The 23,778-nt window shown below is 37.8% G+C and overlaps 1 protein-coding gene across 4 annotated transcripts in view; it reads right to left on the reverse strand.

Moving 5' to 3' along the window:
* The window catches only part of CCDC175 (coiled-coil domain containing 175), a 102,407-nt gene that overhangs the window by 36,295 nt on the left and 42,334 nt on the right, over nucleotides 1-23,778 (reverse strand). For 2 of the 4 annotated variants that reach the window (XM_077909474.1, XM_077909473.1), the window contains exons 14-17: nucleotides 22,611-22,749; nucleotides 16,713-16,792; nucleotides 6,032-6,184; nucleotides 2,760-2,862 (exon numbers count right to left, since the gene is read on the reverse strand). In XM_077909474.1, coding sequence (XP_077765600.1) covers nucleotides 2,760-2,862; nucleotides 6,032-6,184; nucleotides 16,713-16,792; nucleotides 22,611-22,749 — 475 coding nt within the window. Of the gene's footprint in view, nucleotides 1-2,759; nucleotides 2,863-4,069; nucleotides 4,178-6,031; nucleotides 6,185-16,712; nucleotides 16,793-22,610; nucleotides 22,750-23,778 lie in introns of those variants that run through there. The other 2 variants (XM_077909475.1, XM_077909477.1) reach the window with 2 other exon arrangements.

The following is a 23,778-nucleotide window of genomic DNA, read 5'->3' on the forward strand; positions in this document are numbered from 1 at the left end:
TAGATTAATAAGCTGATTCTAAAAATTAGATGAAAATCAAAAGAACTTATAATCAGCAAAATAATTCTGAGAGAGGAGCGCAAGTGTGGAGAATTTACATTACCTGATTTCCAGGCTAAATGTGAAATTACAGTAATCAGGACAGTGTGGTATATTAGTGTAAAATTAGAATAAGAAACATAAAATTGATTTTTGAAAAAGTCATTGGGATAGTACAATGCTAAAAATGGTACTAGAACAATTGGATATACGTAAGAGAAAACATGAAATTCAACTCTTACCTCATACTATTTGAAAATGTGACCTTGAATTGGAGATCTAGACATAAAAACTAAAAACTCAAAGAAAACATAGGAGAATATCTTTGAGAACATGGCTTAGGGAAAAAAAGTCCTTAGGACACACAAAGGACTTCCCTGAAAAAATGAAAGAGATAAAGCAGACTTTATCCACATGGAAAAGTTCTGCTTTTTTCAGGACAATATTAAGAAAATGAGAAGTCAAGCCTCATATTGAAAAAGGACTCATTTCCAGAATACACAGACTTTAACTCAATAACACAAACAACACAAAGTAATGAGCGAAAGATTTGGACAGAAATACGGCAGAGTATATTTTCTGGAGATGGCCCCACAATATATTCCATTCCACATGCTCTTCCCATAACGTGATGCTGACACCCCTCCCACTAGTGGTGGTGTATCTGTGTCCCCCTCCACCTTGTACCTGGGATGCTAGCTTTTGAATACAGCTGGCCAAGCAACTACATGGAGACTCTGGCTGACAGGTAACAGTGACACCAGACACAATGAATGAGCGGATTGTCTTCAGATGATTCCAGTTCCCAGCTGCTGAATTACCCTCAGCTGTCAAGTTGCCCCAGCTGATATCACGTGGAGCAGACATAAGTAGTCTCCACCAGAGTCTGACCAAATTACCAATTTAGGAGCAAAGCAAATGATCTATAGTATTTGTTATGCCACAATACATAATTGGTTCAAGATACTTCACAAAGGATGGTATACAAGTGGCCAAGAAGCACATGAAAAAATACTCAACAACATCAGTCACTGGAGAAATGCAAATAAAAACCACAATGAAATCCCATTATGTTAACAATTTTAAGTGTTTTGACAATTTTATGTTTTTTATTTTTTAAAGATTTTATTTATTTATTCATGAGAGACGCAGAAAGAGAGACAGAGGCAGAGGGAGAAGCAGGCTCCCTTCAGGGAACTTGATGCAAGACTCGATTCCAGAACCCTGGAATCATGATCTGAGCCAAAGACAGACACTCAACAACTGAGCCACCCCCAGTGCTCCCTGTTTTGGCAATTTATTTTTTTATTTTTATTTATTTTTTTAAAGATTTTATTTATTTATTCGTGAGAGACACAGAGAGAAAGAGAGGCAGAGACACAGGCAGAGGGAGAAGCAGGCTCCATGCAGGGAGCCCGACGTGGGACTCAGTCCCCGGTTTCCAGGATCAGGCCCTGGGCTGAAGGCCACGCTAAACTGCCGCGCCAGTGGGGCTGCCCCTGTTTTGGCAATTTTAAATGTTGGTGTGAATGTGGAGTACTTCAGTGCCAGTGGGATGATGAATTTGCACAACTACTCTGGCAAACTATTTTGGCAGTTTCTTATAAAGTTAAACATACACTAACCATATACCCCAGCAATTCCACTCCTCAGTATTTACCCAAAAGAAATGAAAACAAATATTCACAAAAACACATGTAAGCAAATAGTAACCCAAAAAATGGAAACAATTCAAATGTCCTTCAAATAGTGAATAAACAAAATACGATATGTCTACATAATGGAATATTAATATACAGCTATAGAAAGGGGCAAAACAATAATACATACAACAGCATGAATGGATCTAAAAAAATTTGCTCAGTACAAGAAGCCAAATAGAAAAGTGTGTGTATTATTCCATCATTCTATTTTTATCTAATCCTTAGTGACAGAAGCAGAGCAGGGGCACCTGGGTGACTCAGTCGGTTAAGCTCCCACTCTTGGTTTCAGCTCAGGCTATGATCTCAGGGTTGTGAGATCAAGCCCCACATTGGGCTCCATGCTCAGCATGGAGTCTGCTTGAGATTCTTTCTCCCTCTTCCTTCCTTCCCCTTGTCTCCTCCCCCTGCTCTTACACTCTCTCTGATAGACACATAGATAGACAGATAGATAGATAGATAGATAGATAGATAGATAGATAGATAGATAGATAGATAGAAAGAAAGAAAGAAAAAGAGATAGAAAGAGAATGAATTCTAAAAAAGAAAGGAAGTGGGGGATCCCTGGGTGGCTCAGTGGTTGAGCATCTGCCTTTGGCTCAGGGCGTGATCCTGGAGTCCTGGGATCAAGTCCCACATTGGGTTCCCTGAGTGGGCCCTGCTTCTCCCTCTGCCTATGTCTCTGCCTCTCTCTTTCTCTCTCTTTCTCTCTCTCTATCTCTCTGTCTCTCATGAATAAATAAATAAAATCTTAAAGAAGAAAAAGAAAGGAAGCAGATCAATGGTTTCCAGGCAGTGGAGGTAGGGTAGGAAATCAACTAAAAAGGTACACAAGGGAAATTATTCAGGGAAAAAATGTTCTCTATCTTGCTTGAAGTGGCAGTGGTTACAGTGGTATGTACATTTATCAAAACTCATTGAACTTAAGATGGGTTCATTTTATCATCTGGAAGTCAGTAAAATTTATTTAAACAAAAAAATATTTTTATATGTACAGATCACTCATGACACATTACTTACTCTGATGAGCTGTCAATTGACAAGACATGTCACCTGACGTGGACTTGAGATCTTCTTCTCTCTTTTTATATTGCTCTATCTTTTTCTTCATGTATGCAATATACTGGAAACAAAAAGCACGTGATTGCTTCAACCAGTTTAGTTGCCATAGATTAATTATGCATGCAGTCATTTGGCACACACTGACTGATTCTTCTCTGTACCACTGACTGCTCTCACTACAAGGCTAACAGTGGTGAGCAGGGCCCTTGTCAAGCTTACATTCTAGTGAAGGTGATAAAGGATCAAACTTCCCAGTAAATATGTAAGCACCCAATTAAACATGGCTTTCTGAATATAATATGCCACAAAAGAAATTAAAAGATATTCTGCCTAAATGCATTGTGCCCATACGCAAAAAAACAAAACAAAACAAAAAAAAACTGTTCTATATGCAAAACATGTGTGCAGAAAATGTGCCAAGGCAGCAATGCTTCCAGACTGGAGGAATTCGGCATAAGACCTCCAAGAGAGGATTCATCGAGTCTGGAGACCCCACAGAATTGTTCATCCTATTCAGATGTTTCACTGGGTTGGGTGATGGTGGTAGAAATGGTTTAAGTATTAAAGTCATTGCTTTCTGTTCTGACCACCCAATGTTCAGGAATGCTAAAGTCTCTGGGAACAATGAAAGCATGGGCTTTGATATAAACTTGGCACTGGCCCAGTTTCAAACTTGGCACTGGCCCAGTTTCAAGACAGAAACAGTCAGATACCAAAAATTACTGATAAAAATAAATCTTAGAAATTGCATCTAGGGGGCACCTAGGTGGCTTGGTTCAGGTCGTGATCCTGGGGTCCTGGGATCGAGTCCTGCATTGGGCTCCCTGCGTGGAGCCTGCTTCTCCTTCTGCCTATGTCTCTGCCTCTCTCTGTGTGTCTCTCATGAATAAATAAATAAAATCTTAAAAAAAAAAAAAAAGAAATTGCGTCTAGTACCACAGGAGACATAGAACTGTCAATAAGTATGTTATAGGGTCTGCTCATGCAGCCTTGATCTTGTGTCAGTCTGTATGGCTTATTGGCTGGTTTTGAGGTAACCAGCATGAAAACTCCTATAAATAAGCCAAGTCCAAGTCATCTTTCCTGCCCCTCTTTGAATGTGGATCACTGTAGGTTTGCCTGGTTCAGCTGGTTTCCCAGAACTCTCAAATGTGTACACATAATGAATTGTAATGTATCTACTCATTCACTCATTTCCTCAGCTAGATGATGAGCTTCCTAAGGACTGGGGGCAATGTCTTAGTCATCTGTGTATTCACTGCACCTTTCCCAAGCCTCAGGACTCAGTGGATGCTTAACATGCCTGCTGAGAGAAGGGATGTAATCAGCAGAACAGAGTAGTGAGGGAATAAGATAATAGCAGCATCATTCAGGACCTAGTAGATGGACAGAAATTAGAAAACAGAACTTTTAGAATTAGGTTTTCATATACCCATTTGCTTATCCATTACCAAAGTAGCAATAAAAATTCTAAGTATTTTAATACATAGTCTATATTATCTTGATAGGAAGACAAAACTGTGGAATATTTCCATGGATAGATGAAGTGCTTATTAAGACTGTTTCAAGGGCTAGAAGGATGAAGATGTATTACATGTGTGCCGGTTAGTGATGCTGGTACCTGAGCTCTGGAGCACATTTACCTTTTCAAAGTACATTAGCACTTCTTATGCCATTTTAATTCTACTGAAACACATGACATTGGTGGATAACCATTGCCATTTGACTTACAAAAAAGAGTACCTAGGCTGGTAAAAGGATTTTTCCCTTAGAGTCTTATTGCCGTGAGACTGTTTTTATTTTTCTAGCTATTAAAAATTATTTTAAAAATGTAGAGCCTTAGTTTCCTCATCTCTAAAAGGGACATAATATATTATCCACATTAAAGGTTACTGTAAGCATCAGATGGGACTGAATCCCTTTTCCACATGAGCCATTAGGCAAAACGCTAGGGACACAATGATAGAGAACCTTCCTCAAGGTCACTCATTGTGGTTTATTGAAAAAACAAAGACACAATCAAACAGACAAAACAGAAATTTTTTAAATGGGCAAAAAAACTTGAGCAGGTACTTCACAAAGAGGCCATCAACGAATGAATAGATGCTTCATTGATTATCAGGAAAATGCAAATTAAAACCATGATGGCTCCGGATGTACTATATGTCAGCTAATTAAATTTAAATTTAAAAAAGGAAAAAAGTTGGCAAATTGAATTTAAATTAAAAAAGAAAAAAAGAAAAAAAAACACAACAGGACACCATTATACACTCTACAGAATGGTTAAGTGGAAAAAAAACAACAACAAAAACAAAGTTTGGTGAGAATGTGGAACCAGTGGTGTTCTCACATACCATGCTGGGGGTGGCAATTTCTGTAACTGCTTTGGCAGACGGCACTGTGCACTAGCGGATGGTCCACATCCTTATGGCTCTGCCATTCCACTTGAGGGGTAGACCCAAGAGAAATATGTACATGTGTTCCTCAAAAACACAGGTACTAGACTGTTCATGGCAATACTATTAGTAATAATCCCAGTTAGAAACTCTCTAAACTCCCATCAATAGAGCATATAAATTGTAGTATAGTCATACACTTGAACCACTTGAATACTATACAGCACTAAGGCTGAACAAGCCATAACTGCATTCAATATAATAAAGATGTACCTTGCAAACAAAGTATTGAGCAAGAGCGCATATTGTATCATTCCATACTTAAAAGGTTCAGAAACATAAAAAACTTGTCTTTGGTGTCAGAAGCCAAAGACTTTTGTTACTGTTACTGTTACTTTTCCTTGTGGGGAAGTTAGTGACAAGAAATGACAAAGAAGGGCAGCTCCAGTGGCTCAGTGGTTTAGCGCTGCCTGTAGCCCAGGGCCTGATTCTGGAGTCCTGGGATCAAGTCCCACATCGGGCTCCCTGCATGGAGCCTGCTTCTCCCTCTGCCTGTGTCTCTGCCTCTCTCTCTCTCTGTGTCTCTCATGAATAAATAAATAAAAATCTTAAAAAAAAAAAAAGAAAGGACAAAGAAGGTGTCTAGACATGGTCAATACTTTGTTTCTTAATCTGGGTCCTGGATACCCATGTGTGTTTATCATTTGTTTCACTATGATTTGTGTACTGTTTTATATATACTTTAGTCTTGCTATAATTTTTTCTCTTATAACTAGTATAGATCTAGGCAATCAATCAAAATCATCATGCAAAGTGAAGTGCTCTTGAACTTACTTTTCTTAATCTTTCATTTTCCAGGAGCAGAGCATCTACTTTTAAGTCATGCACATAGATTTCATTTTCTAAGTTCTTTAGAGTTTCATAATGACTTTTAATCTTCTGGCTTTCTTGATCTCGTAAGTGTTTGAGTTCTTGCTTCACTTTTTCCTGCTCAAACATAAAATCCACAATTATCTCAGAGTTAAATAAGCAGGGCACCAGTGTATTAGGTTGTCTGAACCACATTCAGAGAGGGGTTATTTTGAATTTCTGAATCATCCTCAGAGGCTATGTATACCTTCCCTTAGGAAAACTTGATATTTAAAACTCTAGAGTTGATTTGCTTCTGGGAAGATGGTAGAGTAGGAGGCTCCTGAGCTCATCTCAACCCATGGACACACTGAGATAACAGCCATATCTTCATAACTATCTTTGAAAGTGACCCAAGGACTAGCAGAACAGGCTTTCACAGAGAGGTGGCCACATTGAAAAGGGTAGGAATGGCAGAGACATGGTTAGGAACCTAAGTCCCAACAAAACTAACCCACAAGCAGTAGATACACCACAAGAAGCCAGAAAATCAGACCTCAAGCCAAGCACTCCAGTCATGAGGGACCCACACTGACAAGAAAAGGCTCCATAACATTTCACTTTGAAAACCAGTGGGGCTTAACTTCATGAGTCTTTACAATCAGCAGGGCTTAATTCTGGTACTTTAAAAATCAGTAGGCTTAGCTCTAGGAGAGCTGGAGGATAAGAGGAAACTGAATCCTCACCCTTACGGAGCCAGCATAACAAATAACCCTGCTGAGACACAGCATAGAAGCAGCTGTTTGAAAGCACCCGGAGTATACAGGAAGATTTATTTACTAACCTCAGAATGTATGTTGGAGGGATCCTTAGGAGACCATCATAGAACAAAAGTGGTCGTGGTTGCCATTTCTCTTCCTCCCTGCTTAGCCCCAACCTAGTTGGCCAGACACTTGCAGGAAACAGCATGAATGCTTTCCACCTATCTTGTTGACAACTAGTGCCCTGCCCCTGCATTCTCCTGCAGACAGGCACACTCCAACCTGCCATGCACCAAAAGCATCCCCCCAAAGTGACTCCTACCCTGGGGAGAGGAAGATATCCCACATGCCAGTGTGTCCCCAGTCCCAGCAGCTGAACCTTATGGCTGGCAGCCCAGTGAGAGTACCCAGCTGAGCAGTGAGCCAGCAGCCCCTACATACTGACTAGGGGCGGACATCTGGTCTGAGTACAGGCCCTGCCCACCAACAAAGCCTCTCAGGGGACAAGGAAAGGACAGTGCCCTATGGCTCTGTGCAACTATAGTCCCAGCAGATGGGCTGAGAGGAGGCATCTGATTTGAATGCTGATATCACCTAACTACAAGCCCTCAGCAGCCCCACAATGTCCCTTTAACAGCACAGGGACCAAACCCTGCCTGGTGCACATAAAGCAGGCAAAGAGGGCCACTGCAACTGACTTGACTATAGGTAAAGTGTGATTCAGCCACAACAGTGGGGTGCACACAACCCACAAAGGCGATGCCACTGAAGTGCCTGGATCTGGTAAACAGGGAGCATTGCACCACAGGCCACTACAGGACCTCTTCTCATAAAGCCAGTGCTTACTTTCAAGATCAGGGGATGTAGCTGACTTTTCTAATACATAGAAAAAAAAAAGCCAGAGTTAGATGAAAATGAGGACACAGAGAAATAAAGGCCAAATGAAAAAAACAGGATAAAACCACAGCAGAAGAGCCAAATGAAACAAATATGCCTGATGAACAACTCAAAGTAAAGGTCATAAGGATACTCACCAGACTTGAGAAATGAGTGAAGGATCTCAGAACTTCAATAAAGAGATATGAAATATAAGACAGAACTAGAGATGAAGAACTCAATAACTGCAATGAAAAATGCACTAGAGGAAATCAATAGCAGATTAGAGGATGCAGAACAGATCAGTGATCTGGAAGACAAATATAAAGGAAAGCAGCCACACTGAACAGCAAACAGAAAAAAATATAATAGAGAATGAGGATAGGTTAAGGACACTCAGTGATGTCATCAAGCATAACATACACATTGTAAGGATCCCAGAAGAGAGAGAGAAGGAGGCAGAAAATTTGAAGAAATAATAGCTGAAACCTTTTCCTAATCTGAGAAAGGAAAGAGACATCCAGACCCAGGAGGCAGAGAGAGCACCCAACAGAATTAATGCAAGGAGTTCTACACATTGTAATTAAAATGACAAAACGGAGTGAGAGAGAATTTTAAAAGCAGTAAAAGAAAACTGTATATACTAAGCAAACCCCATAAGCCTATTAGCTGATTTTTCAGCAGAAACTTTGCAACCCAGAAGAGTGGCATGACATATTCCAAGTGCTGAAAGTAAAAACAACCTGCAACCAAGAATACTCTAGTCAGCAAGACTATTATTCAGAATTGAAAGAGAGATAAAGAGTTTCTCAAAGTTAAAGGAAGTTCATGATTACTAAACCAGCCTTCAAAGAAATGTTAAAGGGAATTCTTTAAGTGGAAAAAAAAAAAAAAGCCATAATCAAGAATAAGAAAACTAAAGGGTGTCTGAGTGGCTCAGTGGTTGAGCATCTGCATTTGGCTCAAGTCATGATCGCAGAGTCCTGGGACTGAGTCCCACACTGGGCTCACCATGAGGAGCCTGCTTCTCCCTCTGCCTGTGTCTCTGCCTCGCTGTGTCTCTCATGAATGAATAAATAAAATCTTTTTTTAAAAAAGAGTAAGAAAACTATGAAAGGAAAAAAAATTCACAAGTAGATGCAAACATACAGTAAAAGTAGATTAATCAGTTATAATACTAGTATGGAGATAAAGCACAAAAGGAGTAAAACAATTATATCTATAAAAATCAGCCAAAGGATACACAAAATTTTTAAAAATGTAAAGTATGACATCATAAACATAAATATGGGGGGGTTAGTAAAAACTCAGTGCTTTTCGGGGTGCTGGAGTGGCTCAGTCCATTCAGCATCCAACTCTTTATTTTGGCTGATGTCATGATCTCAGGGCTGTGGGATCAAGCCCCATGTTGGGCTTCATGCTGGGCATGAAGTTTGCTGGAGAGATTTTCTCTCTCCCTTTCCATCCACCCTTCCCCCTCTTAAAAAAATAAATAAGTAGTGCTGGGAAAACTGCACACTTATATGTGAAAGAATGAAACTGGAGCACTTTATTACCCTATACACAGAAATAAACTCAAAATGGATTAAAGACTTAAATTTGAGACTGGAAACCATAAAATTCCTAGATGAAAACATAGGCAGTAATTTCTTTGACACAAGCCATGAGCCATAAAAAACATTTTTCTAGATATGTCTCTTCAAGCAAGGGAAACAAAAGCAACAATCAACTATTGGGATATCAAAATAAAAAAGGTTTTGCACTGATGGAAACCATTAATGAAACCAAAGGCAACCTACTAAATGGGAGGAGATATTTGCAATGATAAATCTGATAAGGGATTAATATCAAAAATATATATAAAGAACTTATACAACTCAACACCAAAAACCACCAAACAATCCAGTTAAAAAATGTACAGAGAACATAAAAAGACATTTTTTTTTCAAAGAAGACATACAGATGGGCCAACACACACACATGAAAAATTCCTCAACATCACTAATCATCAGGGAAATGCAAATCAAAACCACAACAAGACATGGCACAATAGGAGAATCCTAAGCACACTTTGTCCCACAGATACATACAGAGAACACCCACATCAGGGCAAGTAACCCAGTAAACAACTTGAAAACTGGCAGAACAGACTCTCCACAGTTAAATGCAGACAGAAGGCCACATTGAAAAGGATAGGAAGGGCAGAGACCTGGTCAGGAGCCAAAATAATCTATAGGAGGGACACCACAGGCATAGAGAGGGGAAAGGATAAGACCCCTCACCAGACACCGCAGGCCAGGGGACTCACATTAGGAAGATGAATTCCCACAACATTTGGCTTTGAAAATCAGATGGGCCAACTTAGTGAGTTCTTATAGTCAGTGGGGCTTAACACCTGGAACTTTAAAAATCAGAGGGTTGGGCCCTGGGATCGCTGGAAAGCAACAGAAAATAGAGTTCACACCCTTAAAGACAAGTCACCACAAATAGCTCCATTGAGATGTAGCAATGGAGTGTAGACACCCCCTGTGTCTGGGGTACACAGGAAGGAGATTTATTTACTATTCTCAGAGCAAGTCTGGTAGGGACGGGGATCTTTGGGAAGCTTCTCCAAGAACAAAGGAGCTGATGGGCACCATTTCCCTTCCCAGACCCTTAAACTAGATACAGAGATACCTTCAGAAGACAGTGAAGCCCGAACCCTCTATGCCTAGCTTGCTAATAGCACACCCTGCCCTAATGATCTTCCTCAAACCTCCTTTCTCCAAATTGGTGAGACCTTGCTGGCACTTTATCCCCCGACCCCTGCATTCTTCTGCAGATCTGCCCTTGGCAGTTCTCCAGGACACGGGTCCCCTTCTGCAGCAGACTAGCATACAATTTCCTAACAATGTGCACCCATTCACGTTCTCTTGTAGACCTATCCTTCCTGGGAGTCCATCCAAAGCAATGCCACAAGCTTGGCAATGTGCAAGCAGCCCTGACAGGGGCCAGCACCATTCTGTAACCATACACATTCATCTGATTTAGGTTCCAGCAGTGGGCTGGGGGCAGACATCTGGTCTGACTGTAGGCCCACTCAACAATGAAAGTTTCTCAGAGGACAACACAGGGAGAGCGCCTTGCAGTTCAGTGCTACCACAGCTCTGGCAAATGTCTAGTCTGACTCAGCTCAAGCCTAAGGTAACCCCAGACTGCCCCACTAACAGCACAAAGCCCTGCCCACAACAGGCAGAGAGGGAGGGAGCTTGACTGAAGGCAAACAAGGAACCACCACAGAAGTAGGGAATGCACAACACATATAGGAGACACTCCTGAGGCACCAATCTCTGGTGAACAGGGGCTACTGCACTATAGGGCACTATAGGACCTCTTCTTCATAAGGTCACTACTTTTAATAACAGGAAACATAGCAGATTTTCCTGACATATGGGAACAGACAGAGTTAGTCAAAACGAGGAGACAGATGAAAGAACAGGACAAAATCAGCAAGGGAGCTAAATGAAGTGGAAATAAGTAATAATATATATATATATAAAAAAAGGAAATAAGTAATAGGCCTGATATGTAATTTAAAGTAATGGCCATAAAGATACTCACTGGACTTGAGAAAAGAGTGGAGGACCTCAGTGAAACCCTTAGCAAAGAGATAGAAAATGTAAAAGAGAATCAATCAGAGATGAAGGACTCAATAAATGAAATAAAAAATAATCAGTAAACCAGAGAAAGCAGAAGAAAATATCAGTGACCTGGAGGATGAAATAATGGAAACCAATCAAGCTGAGCAAGAGAGAGAAAAAAGAGTAGTAAAAGGAAACTCAATGACACCATAAGTGTGATAATGCTCACATTATAGGGATCCCAGGAGAAGATAGAGAAAAGGGGGAAGAAAATTTATTTGAAGATATAATAGCAGAAAACATTACTAATCTGGGGAAGGAAATAGACATCCAGATCCAGGATGCCACAGAGAACATCCAACAAAATAAACCATGGAGGTCCACACCAAGACATGCAGTAATTAAAATGGCAAAATTTAGTGATAGAGAACTTTTGAAGTTGCAAGAGAAAGGAACAGTTACATACAAGGAAACCCCATAGATCTATCAATTTTTAAAGCAGAAACATCACAGACAGAAGGGAGTGGCATGATATATTCAAAGTGCTAAAAGGAAAAAACCTGCATTCAAGAATACTCAGCAAGGCTACCATTCAGAATAGAAGGAAAGATAAAGTTTCCTAGACAATTAAAAGTTAAAGGAGACTCTTGACTACTAAGCCAAGAAACATTATAAGAAATGTTAAGGGGTTTCTTTGAGTGGAAAGGAAAAACATAAGCAGGACTAAGAAAGTAGGAAGAACAAAAGCAGTAAAATTAAGCATATCTACAAAAATCAGTCAAGAGATTCACAAAATAAAAGGATATAAAGTATGATACTATATGCCTAAAATGTTGGGGAGGAGGAGAGTAAAAATTTAGTGCTTTTAGCATAAATTCAAACTTAAGTGACTATCAACTTAGTATAAACTTCTATATGTATAAGAAGATATATAAATCTAATGAAAACCACAAATCAAAAACCTGTAATAGAAATGCAAAAAATAAAGAAAAAGGAATCTGAATATGTCATTTAAAAAGCCAGCAAACTATGAGAGAAGCAAGAGAAAGGACAGAGAAGAACAACAAAAACAACCATACAAGTAACAAAATGGCACTAAGTAGATACTTATCAATAATTACTTTCAATGTAAATGGATTAAGCACTCTAATTAAAAGGCATATTGTGATTGAATGAGTAAAAAAAACAAGACTACATGCTACCCATAAGAGACTCATTTCACTGCTAAAGATATATGTAGATCAAAAGTGAAGGGATGGGAAAGCATTTCTCATGCAAATGGAAGTGAAAAGAAAGCTGGGATAGTAATACTTATACCAGACAAAATACACTTTAAAATAAACCCTGTAACAAGAGGCAAAAAATCATAAAGGGAATCATAATCATAAAGGGAACAATCCAACATGAAGATACTTGTAAATACTTATGCACCTAGCATGGGAGCACCAAAATATATACAGCTTGTTAATATGTTGTTGTTAATAACAACAACAACAAAAAAGTAAGCAAACAATAGTAATATAATAACAAGGGACTTTAATACTCCATTTGCATCAATAGATAGATCATCTAAACAGAAAATCAATAAGGAAATAGTGATTTTGAAGGACACATTGGACCAAATGGATTTAACAGACATACTCAGAATATTCCACCCTGAAACAGCAGAACACACATCCTTTTCAAGCACACATGGAACATTCCTCAGAATAGATCACATGTTAGGCTACAAAACAAACCTCAACAAACTCAAGAAGACTAAAATCATACCATGCATCTTTTCCAACCACAATGCTATGAAACTAGGTATCATGGAAAAATCTGGAAATAATACATACATGGAATCTAACTAATATGCTACTAAACAATGAATGGGACAACTAAGAAATCAAAGAGGAAATACAAAAGTACATGGAGACAAATGAAAATGAAAACATAACAGTCCAAAATCTTTGGGATGCAATAAAAGCTGTTCTGAGAGGGAAATTTAGAGCAATACAGGCCTACCCCAAGAAGATAGAAAAATCTCAAATAAACAACCTAACTTTATACATAAAGGAGAAAAAGATGGACAAAGCCCAAAGCTAGTAGAATGAAGGAAATAATAGAGATTAGAGCAGAAATAAATGAAATAGAAGCTAAAAAGAAAACCAACAGAACAGATAAATGAAGTTAGGAGCTGGTCTTTATAAAGGTCAACAAAATTGATAAACCATTAGCCAGACTCACCATAAAACAGAGAGAGAGAGAGAGAGAGAACTCAAAATCAGAAATGAAAGGAGAAATCACAACCAACATCACAGAAATACAAAAGATTATAAGAGAAATAATGAAAAATTATATGCTAACAAATTAGACAACATAGAAGAAATGGAACCATTCCTAGAAACACATAAGCTCCCAAAACTAAATCAGGAAGAAATAGAAAATTTGAACAGAGACTGATTACCAGCAGTGAAATTGAATCAGCAATCAAAAATCTCCTGACAAACAAAAGCCCAGGACCAGATGGCTTCACAGGTAAATTCTACCAAACATTTAAAGAATGTTTGCAAAAAAATAGAAGATGAAGGAAAGCTTCCCAATTCTGTCTTTGAAGCCAACATTACTCTGATACCACAATCATGTAAAGACATTACAAAAAAAAAAAAAAAAGGAAATTACAGGCCAGTATCTCTGACAAACACAGATGCAAATTCCTCCTCAACAAAATATTAGCAAACTGGAACCAACAGTATATTACAAAAATTATTCACCAGGATTAAAGTGGAATTTATTCCTGGGATGCAAGTGTGGTTGAATATTTGCAAATCAGTCAACAAAATATATCATGTCAACAAAGGAATGAAGAAAAACCATATGATCATTTCAATAGATGCAGAAAAAGCATTTGACAAAGTCTGACATCTATTCATGACTAAAACCTTCAACAAAGATGCCTGGGTTGCTCAGTGGTTGAGTGTCTCCCTTCGGCTCAGGGTGTGATCCTGGAGACCTAGGATCGAGTCCCACATGAGGCTCCCTATGTCTCTGTCTCTCTCTCTCATGAATAAATAAAAACTTATTTTAAAAAAAAAAACCTTCAACAAAGTAGATTTAGAGGGAGCATACCTCAACATAATAAAGGCCTTGTATGAAAACCCCACAGCATCATACTCAATGGTGAAAAACTGATAGCATTCTCCCTAATACCAGGAATAAGACAAGGATGTCCACTTTCACATTTTTTTTTCCAACATAGTAATGGAAGTCTGAGCCATAGCAATTAGATAAGAAAAAGAAATAAAAGGTATCTAAATTGGTCAGTAAAAATTTCATTGGTTACAGAAGACATGATACTCTAGAAAACCTTGAAGACTCCACCAGGAAACTACTAGAACTGATGAGTGGTTTTGGTAAGTTAGCAGGATACAAAATCAATATATAGAAACCTGTTGCATTTCTAAATACCAATAATGATATAGCACAAAGAGAAATTAAGGAAACACTCCCATTTATAATTGGACCAAAAATATTAAAATACCTAGGAATAAACTTAACCAAGGAAGTGAAAGACTTGTACTCTGAATATAAGACACTGACAAAAGAAATAGAAGATGACACAAACAAATGGAAAGATAGTCTGTACTCATAGATGGGGAGAATACATATGTTAAAATGTTCATACTGCCCAAAGCAATCTACAGATTTAATGCAATCCCTATCAAAATACCAATAGTATTTTTTCACAGAATTAGAACAAATAATACGACAATTTGTATGGAACATCAAGAGACCTTGAATAGTCAAAGAAATCTTAAAAAGAACAAAACTGGAGGTATCACAATCCCAGATTTCAAGATATACTACAAATCTGTAGTAATGAAAATAATATAGTACTGGCACAAAAATAGACATATAAACAAATGGAAGAGAACAGAGAGCTCAGAAATAAACCCACAATTATATGGTCAATTAATTTCAAGAAGGCAAGAATATGCAATATAGACAGTCTCTTCAACAAAAAGTAGTGGAAAAATTGGACATCTACATGCAAAAGAATGAAATTAAACCACTTTCTTACATCATACACAGAAATAAACTCAAAATGGATTTAAGACCTAAATGGGAAACCTGATATCATAAAAATTCTAGAAGAGATCACAGGCAATAATTTTTCTGATATCAGCCACAGTAACATTTTTCTAGATATGTCTCTTGAGGCAAGGGAAACAGAAGCAAAGATAAACCATTGGGATTATATCAAAATAAAAAGCTTCTACACAGCAAAGGAAATCATCAACAAAACTAAAAGGCAATCTAATGAAGGGGAGAAGATATTCACAAATCATACGTCTGACATACACATATTAGTAACCAAAAATATAAAGAATTTATACAACTCAACACCAAAAAAACAAGTAAGCCAATTTAAAAGTGGGCAAAAGACATGAACAGACATTTCTCCAAAAAAGACATTCAGGTGGCCAACAGACATATGAAAAATACTCAACATCACCCATCATCAGGGAAATGCAAATTGAAACACAAATTAGATGTTAATTATACTTGAATAAAAAATAAATAAAACTCCAAATATGACTCATGGAAATGTTTTCATTAACTCTGGGAAGCAAGTTAAGACAAGTTGTTAAGAAAACATCATAAAATAAAATATATTTTGGTATATGAACAATTGTATGGCAAAAATGGGGGAGAGGGAAGAGAAGTTTACTGAGGCTTTTTCAGGGAGGATTTCTTGTGGAGAAGACAATATTTATGGATTTTTCGGAATTTTCTTCTAATTCTGTATTCAATTCTTAGTCATTTGTACTGTTATAAATCACATAATCTTTAGTCATTGTATAATAATCACTAGTGGAATCATACTAAGAGAATAGAGTTGCATATATATTTACTAGCATTCTTCCCCTTCATCTTTCTTATACTCACAACATGTTGAAAGTTACTTTTGATATCAGTGCATCTTAAAAAATAGTGTTTCATTTTTATTTATTTATTTATTTTTGTGTACAAGTGCTTCTATTTTTAATTGGCCAACTCTACACACATGTTTATCATTAACTACTGGCTGTATGTATTTTTAAAGGTAGTAAATGTCTCTTTATCTGCTCTCATTTCATCCACTCCCTCCCCACATCTGCAACCTCTGTGCATTTACCCTGGTCTTCACAGGAAATTAACAGAATAACCGATCTTGAAAAGAACCTTAGAAAGCATCTTCCAATCTCTACCTTAAGAAAACTGAGCTCCCCCTACCCCAAAGATTTTCCCATGATTACATGTTAGTTGTATCTAGAGCCTATGTGTGCATACACACACACACACACACACACACACAGAGTATTACAGTTTGTATATATCAGTATTCTAATAAAAGAAAGAAGAATGGATGTATTAACTCTTTACCGTGTTGCTAAAATATCTTGTAAATTCTCTTGCCATTTGAGAAAGGTAATCACTCAGTAAATTCTGCTCCTGCTTTTGTGCTATAAGAGAAAAAATAAATACCCACAGTGTTTAGTTTTAAAAATTAATCAAAATAAGGCATGTGCCTAGTTTTAAAAGTCATATACTATTACAAGGCTTATAACAAAAAACAGAAATCAGGTGCTTTTTTTTAATATAAATTTATTTTTTATTGGTGTTCAATTTGTCAACATATAGAATAACACCCAGTGCTCATCCCATCAAGTGCCCACCTCAGTGCCCATCACCCAGTTACCCCCACCCCCCACCCACCTCCCCTTCCACCACCCCTAGTTCGTTTCCCAGAGTTAGGAGTCTCTCATGTTCTGTCTTCCTTTCTGATATTTCCACTCATTTTTTCTCCTTTCCCCTTTATTCCCTTTCACTATTTTTTATATTCCCCAAATGAATGAGACCATATAATGTTTGTCCTTCTCCGATTGACTTATTTCACTCAGCATAATACACTCCAGGTCCATCCACATTGAAGCAAATGGTGGGTATTTGTCGTTTCTAATGGCTGAGTAATATTCCATTGTATACATAGACCACATCTTCTTTATCCATTCATCTTTTGATGGACACCGAGGCTCCTTCCACAGTTTGGCTATTGTGGACATTGCTGCCATAAACATCGGGGTGCAGGTGTCCCAGCGTTTCACTGCATCTGTATCTTTGGGGTAAATCCCCAGCAGGGCAATTGCTGGGTCATAGGGCAGATCTATTTTTAACTCTTTGAGGACCCTCCACACAGTTTTCCAGAGTGGCTGCACCAGTTCACATTCCCACCAACAGTGCAGGAGGGTTCCCCTTTCTCCACATCCTCTCCAACATTTGTGGTTTCCTGCCTTGTTAATTTTCCCCGTTCTCACTGGTTTGAGGTGGTATCTCATTGTGGTTTTGATTTGTATTTCCCTGATGGCAAGTGATGTGGAGCATTTTCTCATGTGCTTGTTGGCCATGTCTATGTCTTCCTCTGTGAGATTTCTCTTCATGTCTTTTGCCCATTTCATGATTGGATTGTTTGTTTCTTTGCTGTTGAGTTTAAGAAGTTCTTTATAGATCTTGGAAACTAGCCCTTTATCTGATAGGTCATTTGCAAATAACTTCTCCCATTCTGTAGGTTGTCTTTGAGTTTTGTTGATGGTATCTTTTGCTGTGCCAAAGCTTCTTATCTTGATGAAGTCCCAATAGTTCATTTTTGCTTTTGTTTCTCTTGCCTTCATGGATGAATCTTGCAAGAAGTTACTCTGGTCAAGTTCAAAAAGGGTGTTGCCTGTGTTTTCCTCTAGAATTTTGATGGAATCTTGTCTCACATTAAGATCTTTCATTCATTTTGAGTTTATCTTTGTGTGTGGTGCAAGAGAGTGGTCTAGTTTCATTCTTCTGCATGTGGATGTCCAATTTTCCCAGCACCCTTTATTGAAGAGACTTTTTTCCAGTGGATAGTCTTTCCTCCTTTGTTGAATATTAGTTGGCCATAAAGTTGAGGGTCCACTTCTGGATTCTCTATTCTATTCCATTGATCTATGTGTCTGTTTTTGTGCCAGTACCACACTGTCTTGATGACCACAGCTGTGTAGTACAACCTGAAATCTGGTATTGTGATGTCCCCAGCTATGGTTTTCTTTTTTGAAATTCCCCTAGCTTGGGGGGTGACTGGATGTCAGGCACTGAGGGGGGCACTTGACAGGATGAGCACTGGGTGTTATTCTGTGTGTTGGCAAATTTAACACCAATAAAAAATAAATTTATTATTAAAAAATTCCCCTAGCTATTCAGGGTCCTTTCTGATTCCATACAAATCTTAAAATATTTTGTTCCAACTCTCTGAAGAAAGTTCATGGTGTTTTGATAGGGATTGCATTAAATGTGTAAATTGCCCTGGATAACATTGACATTTTCACTATATTAATTCTTCCAATCCATGAGCATGGAATATTTTTCCATCTCTTTGTGTCTTCCTCAATTTCTTTCAGAAGTGTTCTGTAGTTTGTAGACTTCTCTTTGGTTCGGTTTATTCCTAGGTATCCTACGGTTTTGGGTACAATTGTAAATGGAATTGACTCCTTAATTTCTCTTTCTTCAGTCTCATTGTTGGTGTATAGAAATGCCACTGACTTCTGGATATTGATTTTGTATTCTGCCACGCTGCCAAATTGCTATATGAGTTCTAGCAATCTTGGGGTGGAGGCTTTTGGGTTTTCTATGTAGAGTATCATGTCATCGGCGAAGAGGGAGAGTTGAAGTCAGGTGCTTTTCAACTTAGTGCCCACCCCTTGTGTTTGACTCCTTAAAATCAATCATTTTTAAACTCATTTTGACTCTTTTTCTATTTCTTTTAAAAAATGCTTATATGGCTATTTGTTCAGTTGTCATGTTAAGATATTTTCTACTTTCTTCCTAATATAGAACATAGCATGCTTATTCCCATCTCCATGGCCCTCACCCACACTTACAACCTCTATGTCTAACCTCCGCATAAAGTTATGCTTTTTTGAATTAATTTTAACTGTTTAGATCATTATGGCAATGTAAGTATTATTCATAGGTGAGACAAATGGTGTAGTATGATTATACCTCCTCTACTGTATACTTCTTGCTTTTTCTAAGAGTTGAAAATAACCTCATTGTTTTCACTTGCCTAATTTTCCATGTACACATTAATTCATCAAAATCTATAACAGAATTGTAAAACCTTCCAAATATTATTTCTCATGTGGTCAAACACCTTAGGTGATCTATCAGCTCCATTTCTCTTCCCTCCTCCACTGCCTTCTGTTTTTGTTTTTCTTTAGGCCAATTGCACAGCTGAACACCTGAGACTTTCCTTTGCAGCCCCCTTACATTGGACTCCTGTTTCCTGAATTTCACATTCTCCTCTTTTTCTTGATTATTCCCTCTTTGTTGAAATAAATTTTGTACTAACTTCCTGAGACAGAGTAAATGAAATATTCTGAGATCTTATATATCTGATTGCATCTCTATTCTACATTTGTACTTGACTAATAGTTTGGATGGGTATCTAATGTTGTAAATTATTTTCTTTCAGAATTTTGAAGGCAATGTTTTTTTTTAGTACAATATTAAAGATAAGTTTAAAACCATTCTGATTACTATCTTTTGTGTAAGATCTTCTTTTTATCTCTAGAAGCCTTTGGGATATTTTTTTTTCCTCCTGAAATCCCAGTGATGCTATTTACTGTCTTTTCTTTCAGAAATTGCACTGGGGACTTGATGGGCCTTTTCAGATAGTAAACTCATTTTCTTCAATTCTCAGAAATATTTTTTATTATCTCTTGGACAGCTTTATCTTTTGCATTTTTTTCTGCCCTCTTTTTCTGGCCTTCCTCTTAATTAGATATTCAAATCTCAGAAGAGTCTTCTAATTCTCTTCCTCTTTTATCCTGTTCCTCTGCTCCTTGGTTTTTGTTCTATTTTTGGGGAGATTTTCTCAACTTTTCTTAGAATCCTTCTTTTGGACTTTAAAATTTTGGTTGTTATATCTTTCATTTCTCAGAGCTCTTTCTTGTTTTCTGTTCTTTAAGTATCTTGTTCTTTTTTCATAAGTGCAATATCTTTTTTTCTCTACAAATATAACTTTAAGATATATCCTCTATAATATAATGTATATTTTCTATAATACAAAGAGACTATATATATACATATATATATAATATAGAGAGTAGATCTTTTCTAAGAATATATCTTTAAAAGTATTATATTTTTTGTGTCATCTATGTTTCCATTCATTTCTGTTTTTTTGGGTTTTTTTTTTGTTTTTTTTTTTGTCTGCTTTAGTTTCTGCCTTTCATGGTGGAAATTTTCCTGAGGTATCTGATGATCTTTGACTGTCTAATCCTATTTAAGCATAAGGCACTGAAAGTTTCAATCCCTGAGTGGGCTTCACTGTACAGTGATTCAGAAGGGACCAGTCGTGTTGTTGGGGAATCCATAAATGTTAGATTATGTGGGGCTTTTCTCTGAGAGTGTTTGGTTTCTTTAGAGAAGAATCCAACCATCTCCTTCTTCCAACTGGGGAAGGAATTACAGAATAGTCACACACAATGGGCTGGCAGCCTTCATCAAGCTGAACAGTGGAAGGGGGTCTTTGTACAGCATTTATCTTCTACCCTTAGTCATATCGGATATCCTGCAGTTTAGAATCTGTTGGGCCAACTTCTCTGCCAGCTGCACAGAAGAGTGAGGGCACCTGGAGGTCTCACTGCATATTATAAAGATTTTCAACCGATCTTTAGGCCTAAGAGTCATCTCAGCTTCACTGTCTCAGGGTCCTCCAATGCCCAAGACTTGCCAGGTCCTGTGGAGAGTACGTCTTGATTTCATGGTATGCTTTTTTTTGCAGGCACTTGCTATTCATATTTCCCTTCCTGTTAAGACCTATATCCAATTATATTTTCTAAAAATTTGTTGATGTTTATTATCTGTGAATATTTTCTCTGCCAGTCTCTGTACCTCTGAGTTTATAAATTTTTTCCTCTAAGAACATCTTTTGTACACATTTCTATGAAGTTTCATTAGGGAATAAAGATAGATCCATGTTTTACCCATCATATTTAACCAAAAGTCATAACATTGTTCTTTATATGTACTGAACCAATTCTATCTCTGTAAGTCTCACTGCTGGCAGGGGAAGCATATTTTCCTACTTTCTGGAACACATTGCTCTTATGTTTCCTTTTCTATGTTTCTCTTGCCTTCCCGTCTCAATAGTTTATTTTTGCTTTTGTTTCCCTTGCCTTTGAAGATATGTCTGGCAAGAAGTTGCTGTGGCCAAAGTCAGAGAAGTTGCTGTTGTGTCTTCATCTCTAGGATTTTGAGTGATTCCTATCTTACATTTAGGTCTTTCATCCATTTTGAGTTTATTTTTGTGTATGATATGAGAAAATGCCCCAGTTTTATTCTTCTGCATGTGGCTGCCCAGTTTTCCTATCACTATTTGTTGAAAAGACTATTTTTTTCCCATTGGATATTCTTTCCTGCTTTGTCAAAGATGAGTTGACCCTAGAGTTGAGGGTCCATTTCTGGGTTCTCTATTTCATTCCATTGATCTATGTGTCTGTTTTTGCGCCAGTACAAACTGTCTCGATGATTACAGCTTCATAACACAGCTTGAAGTCCAGAATTGTGATGCCTCCAGCTTTACTTTTCTTTCTTAACATTACTTTGGCTATTTTGGGTTTATAATCATATATTCTTAAAATTCACTTCCCTTGGTAATTACCACTATTTACTTTAAAATACTTGTTTTACATTTCAACATACTGGGTTTCCATATGATTGTATCTTTTTGACACAGGCACTTGCTGTGTCAAAGATAGACTGATTTTTATCCCCATGCTCAGCAGAGAGTCTACTTGAGATTCTCTACCTCTCCCTCAGCCCTTCCCCCTGCTTGTGTGCTCTCTCTGTCTCCTTAAAGAAATACATATATCCTAAAACAAATAAATAAATCTTTAAGAAAAAAGAAACAAAAATCACTCTACATGGTAGCAGTTAAAGGAGTTCTTTCCACCTTCACAAAGAATAGAGAGAAACTACATAATACAGTTGCTACTAATTCTTAATTTTAAAGTCTTTAAAAGAGAAAAGGAAAAATTTGACAAGAGCAACAGCAAGACTGTGGTGTAAAGGAGAATAAATTAATAGATGAGGCAAAAACTAGAGAAAGAAGTTGAAGGTGATAGGAAAAGTTTGGAGATTTTCACCATTGGCTTGGGACTGATGACCACTCCCCTCTCTCCCCACTTGTGTTAGAAGAAAACAGTGACATCCTTACCTGGGCTTAAGGTCAATTACTAAGAGCCTCATACATACCTGTAATAATATTATTGATTTCTTCAAATTTTCCACTTTTGTTTATGTACTCTTCTTCTGCCACTTGAAGTTGTGGAAGACACTCAACCAGTTCCTCTTCCTTTACTTTATTACTTTCTGTTTCCCTAATAAATCTTTCCTTTAAAGAAAATAAAGCTAATTTTGAGTAAAATTTTTGAGAATTTACGCAATTTATGCTCTAGAGTAGAATGGAAACTCTTCAAGAGGAAGAGTTCTATCTTAGTGTCCTCTTATCCTGAAGTGCACAGAAAGGTATTTGGCACATACTAGGTATTTGAAAAATATTTGTTGGCTGATTGACCTACTCTCTGGCAATTTGTAAAGAGATTAGATTCAATGGGCTATCCAAAGATCCGTTCAGTTCTCTGGCCCTACTGTTAAGATTCTATTAATGCTAACATATGTGTACCTTCAACATCTATTTGAGAAAATTTCTCTAGGTTAATCATATTTTATGGGGGGAAAAAAGCCAGGCAGCAAAACAGAATATACACAAGTCCTAAGAAGTGTGGATATAAGTAGGAAATGGGGAAGGGGTAGAAATAATTACATATGTTACTACAATAAATGGGCAAAAAGTGCCCCCACACAAAACATGAAGATGCCTGCTTAATTATTCAGGTTTAGGGATCCCTGGGTGGCTCAGCGGTTTAGTGACTGCCTTTGGCCCAGGGCATGATCCTGAAGTCCCAGGATCGAGTTCCGCGTCGGGCTCCCTGCATGGAGCCTGCTTCTCCCTCTGCCTGTGTCTCTGCCTCTCTCTCTGTATCTCTCATGAATAAATAAATAAAATCTTTAAAAGAATAATTATTCAAGTTCAATTTAGTTTCAAAGGGAACAGTTGGACCTCCCTTAGAAGTCGGGATGTGTTTATAATGGTGACTAAAGCAGAGACAGTCAGCTGACATTTACTATCTATTCTCCTGTCCTTCAGTATCAGGACGTCTCAGTTCTAGCTCAGCACATGGCTGCCAGCTAGAGGGATTGCTCAGCTTTCCTTGCAAGTGGGTGTGATCGATGAGTTTGTGCATCCAAGGGATGTGTGCCACTTCTGGGTCCTCCCCCTTCAATAGGAAGTGGTATGTGCTCCCTTGGTCCTTCCCTCCTTGGCCTGGCTGGAAAAGAATGAGAATGGAAGCTGCCACTT

Source organism: Canis aureus, chromosome 9 (assembly GCF_053574225.1).
Source record: "Canis aureus isolate CA01 chromosome 9, VMU_Caureus_v.1.0, whole genome shotgun sequence".
NCBI lineage: Eukaryota > Metazoa > Chordata > Mammalia > Carnivora > Canidae > Canis > Canis aureus.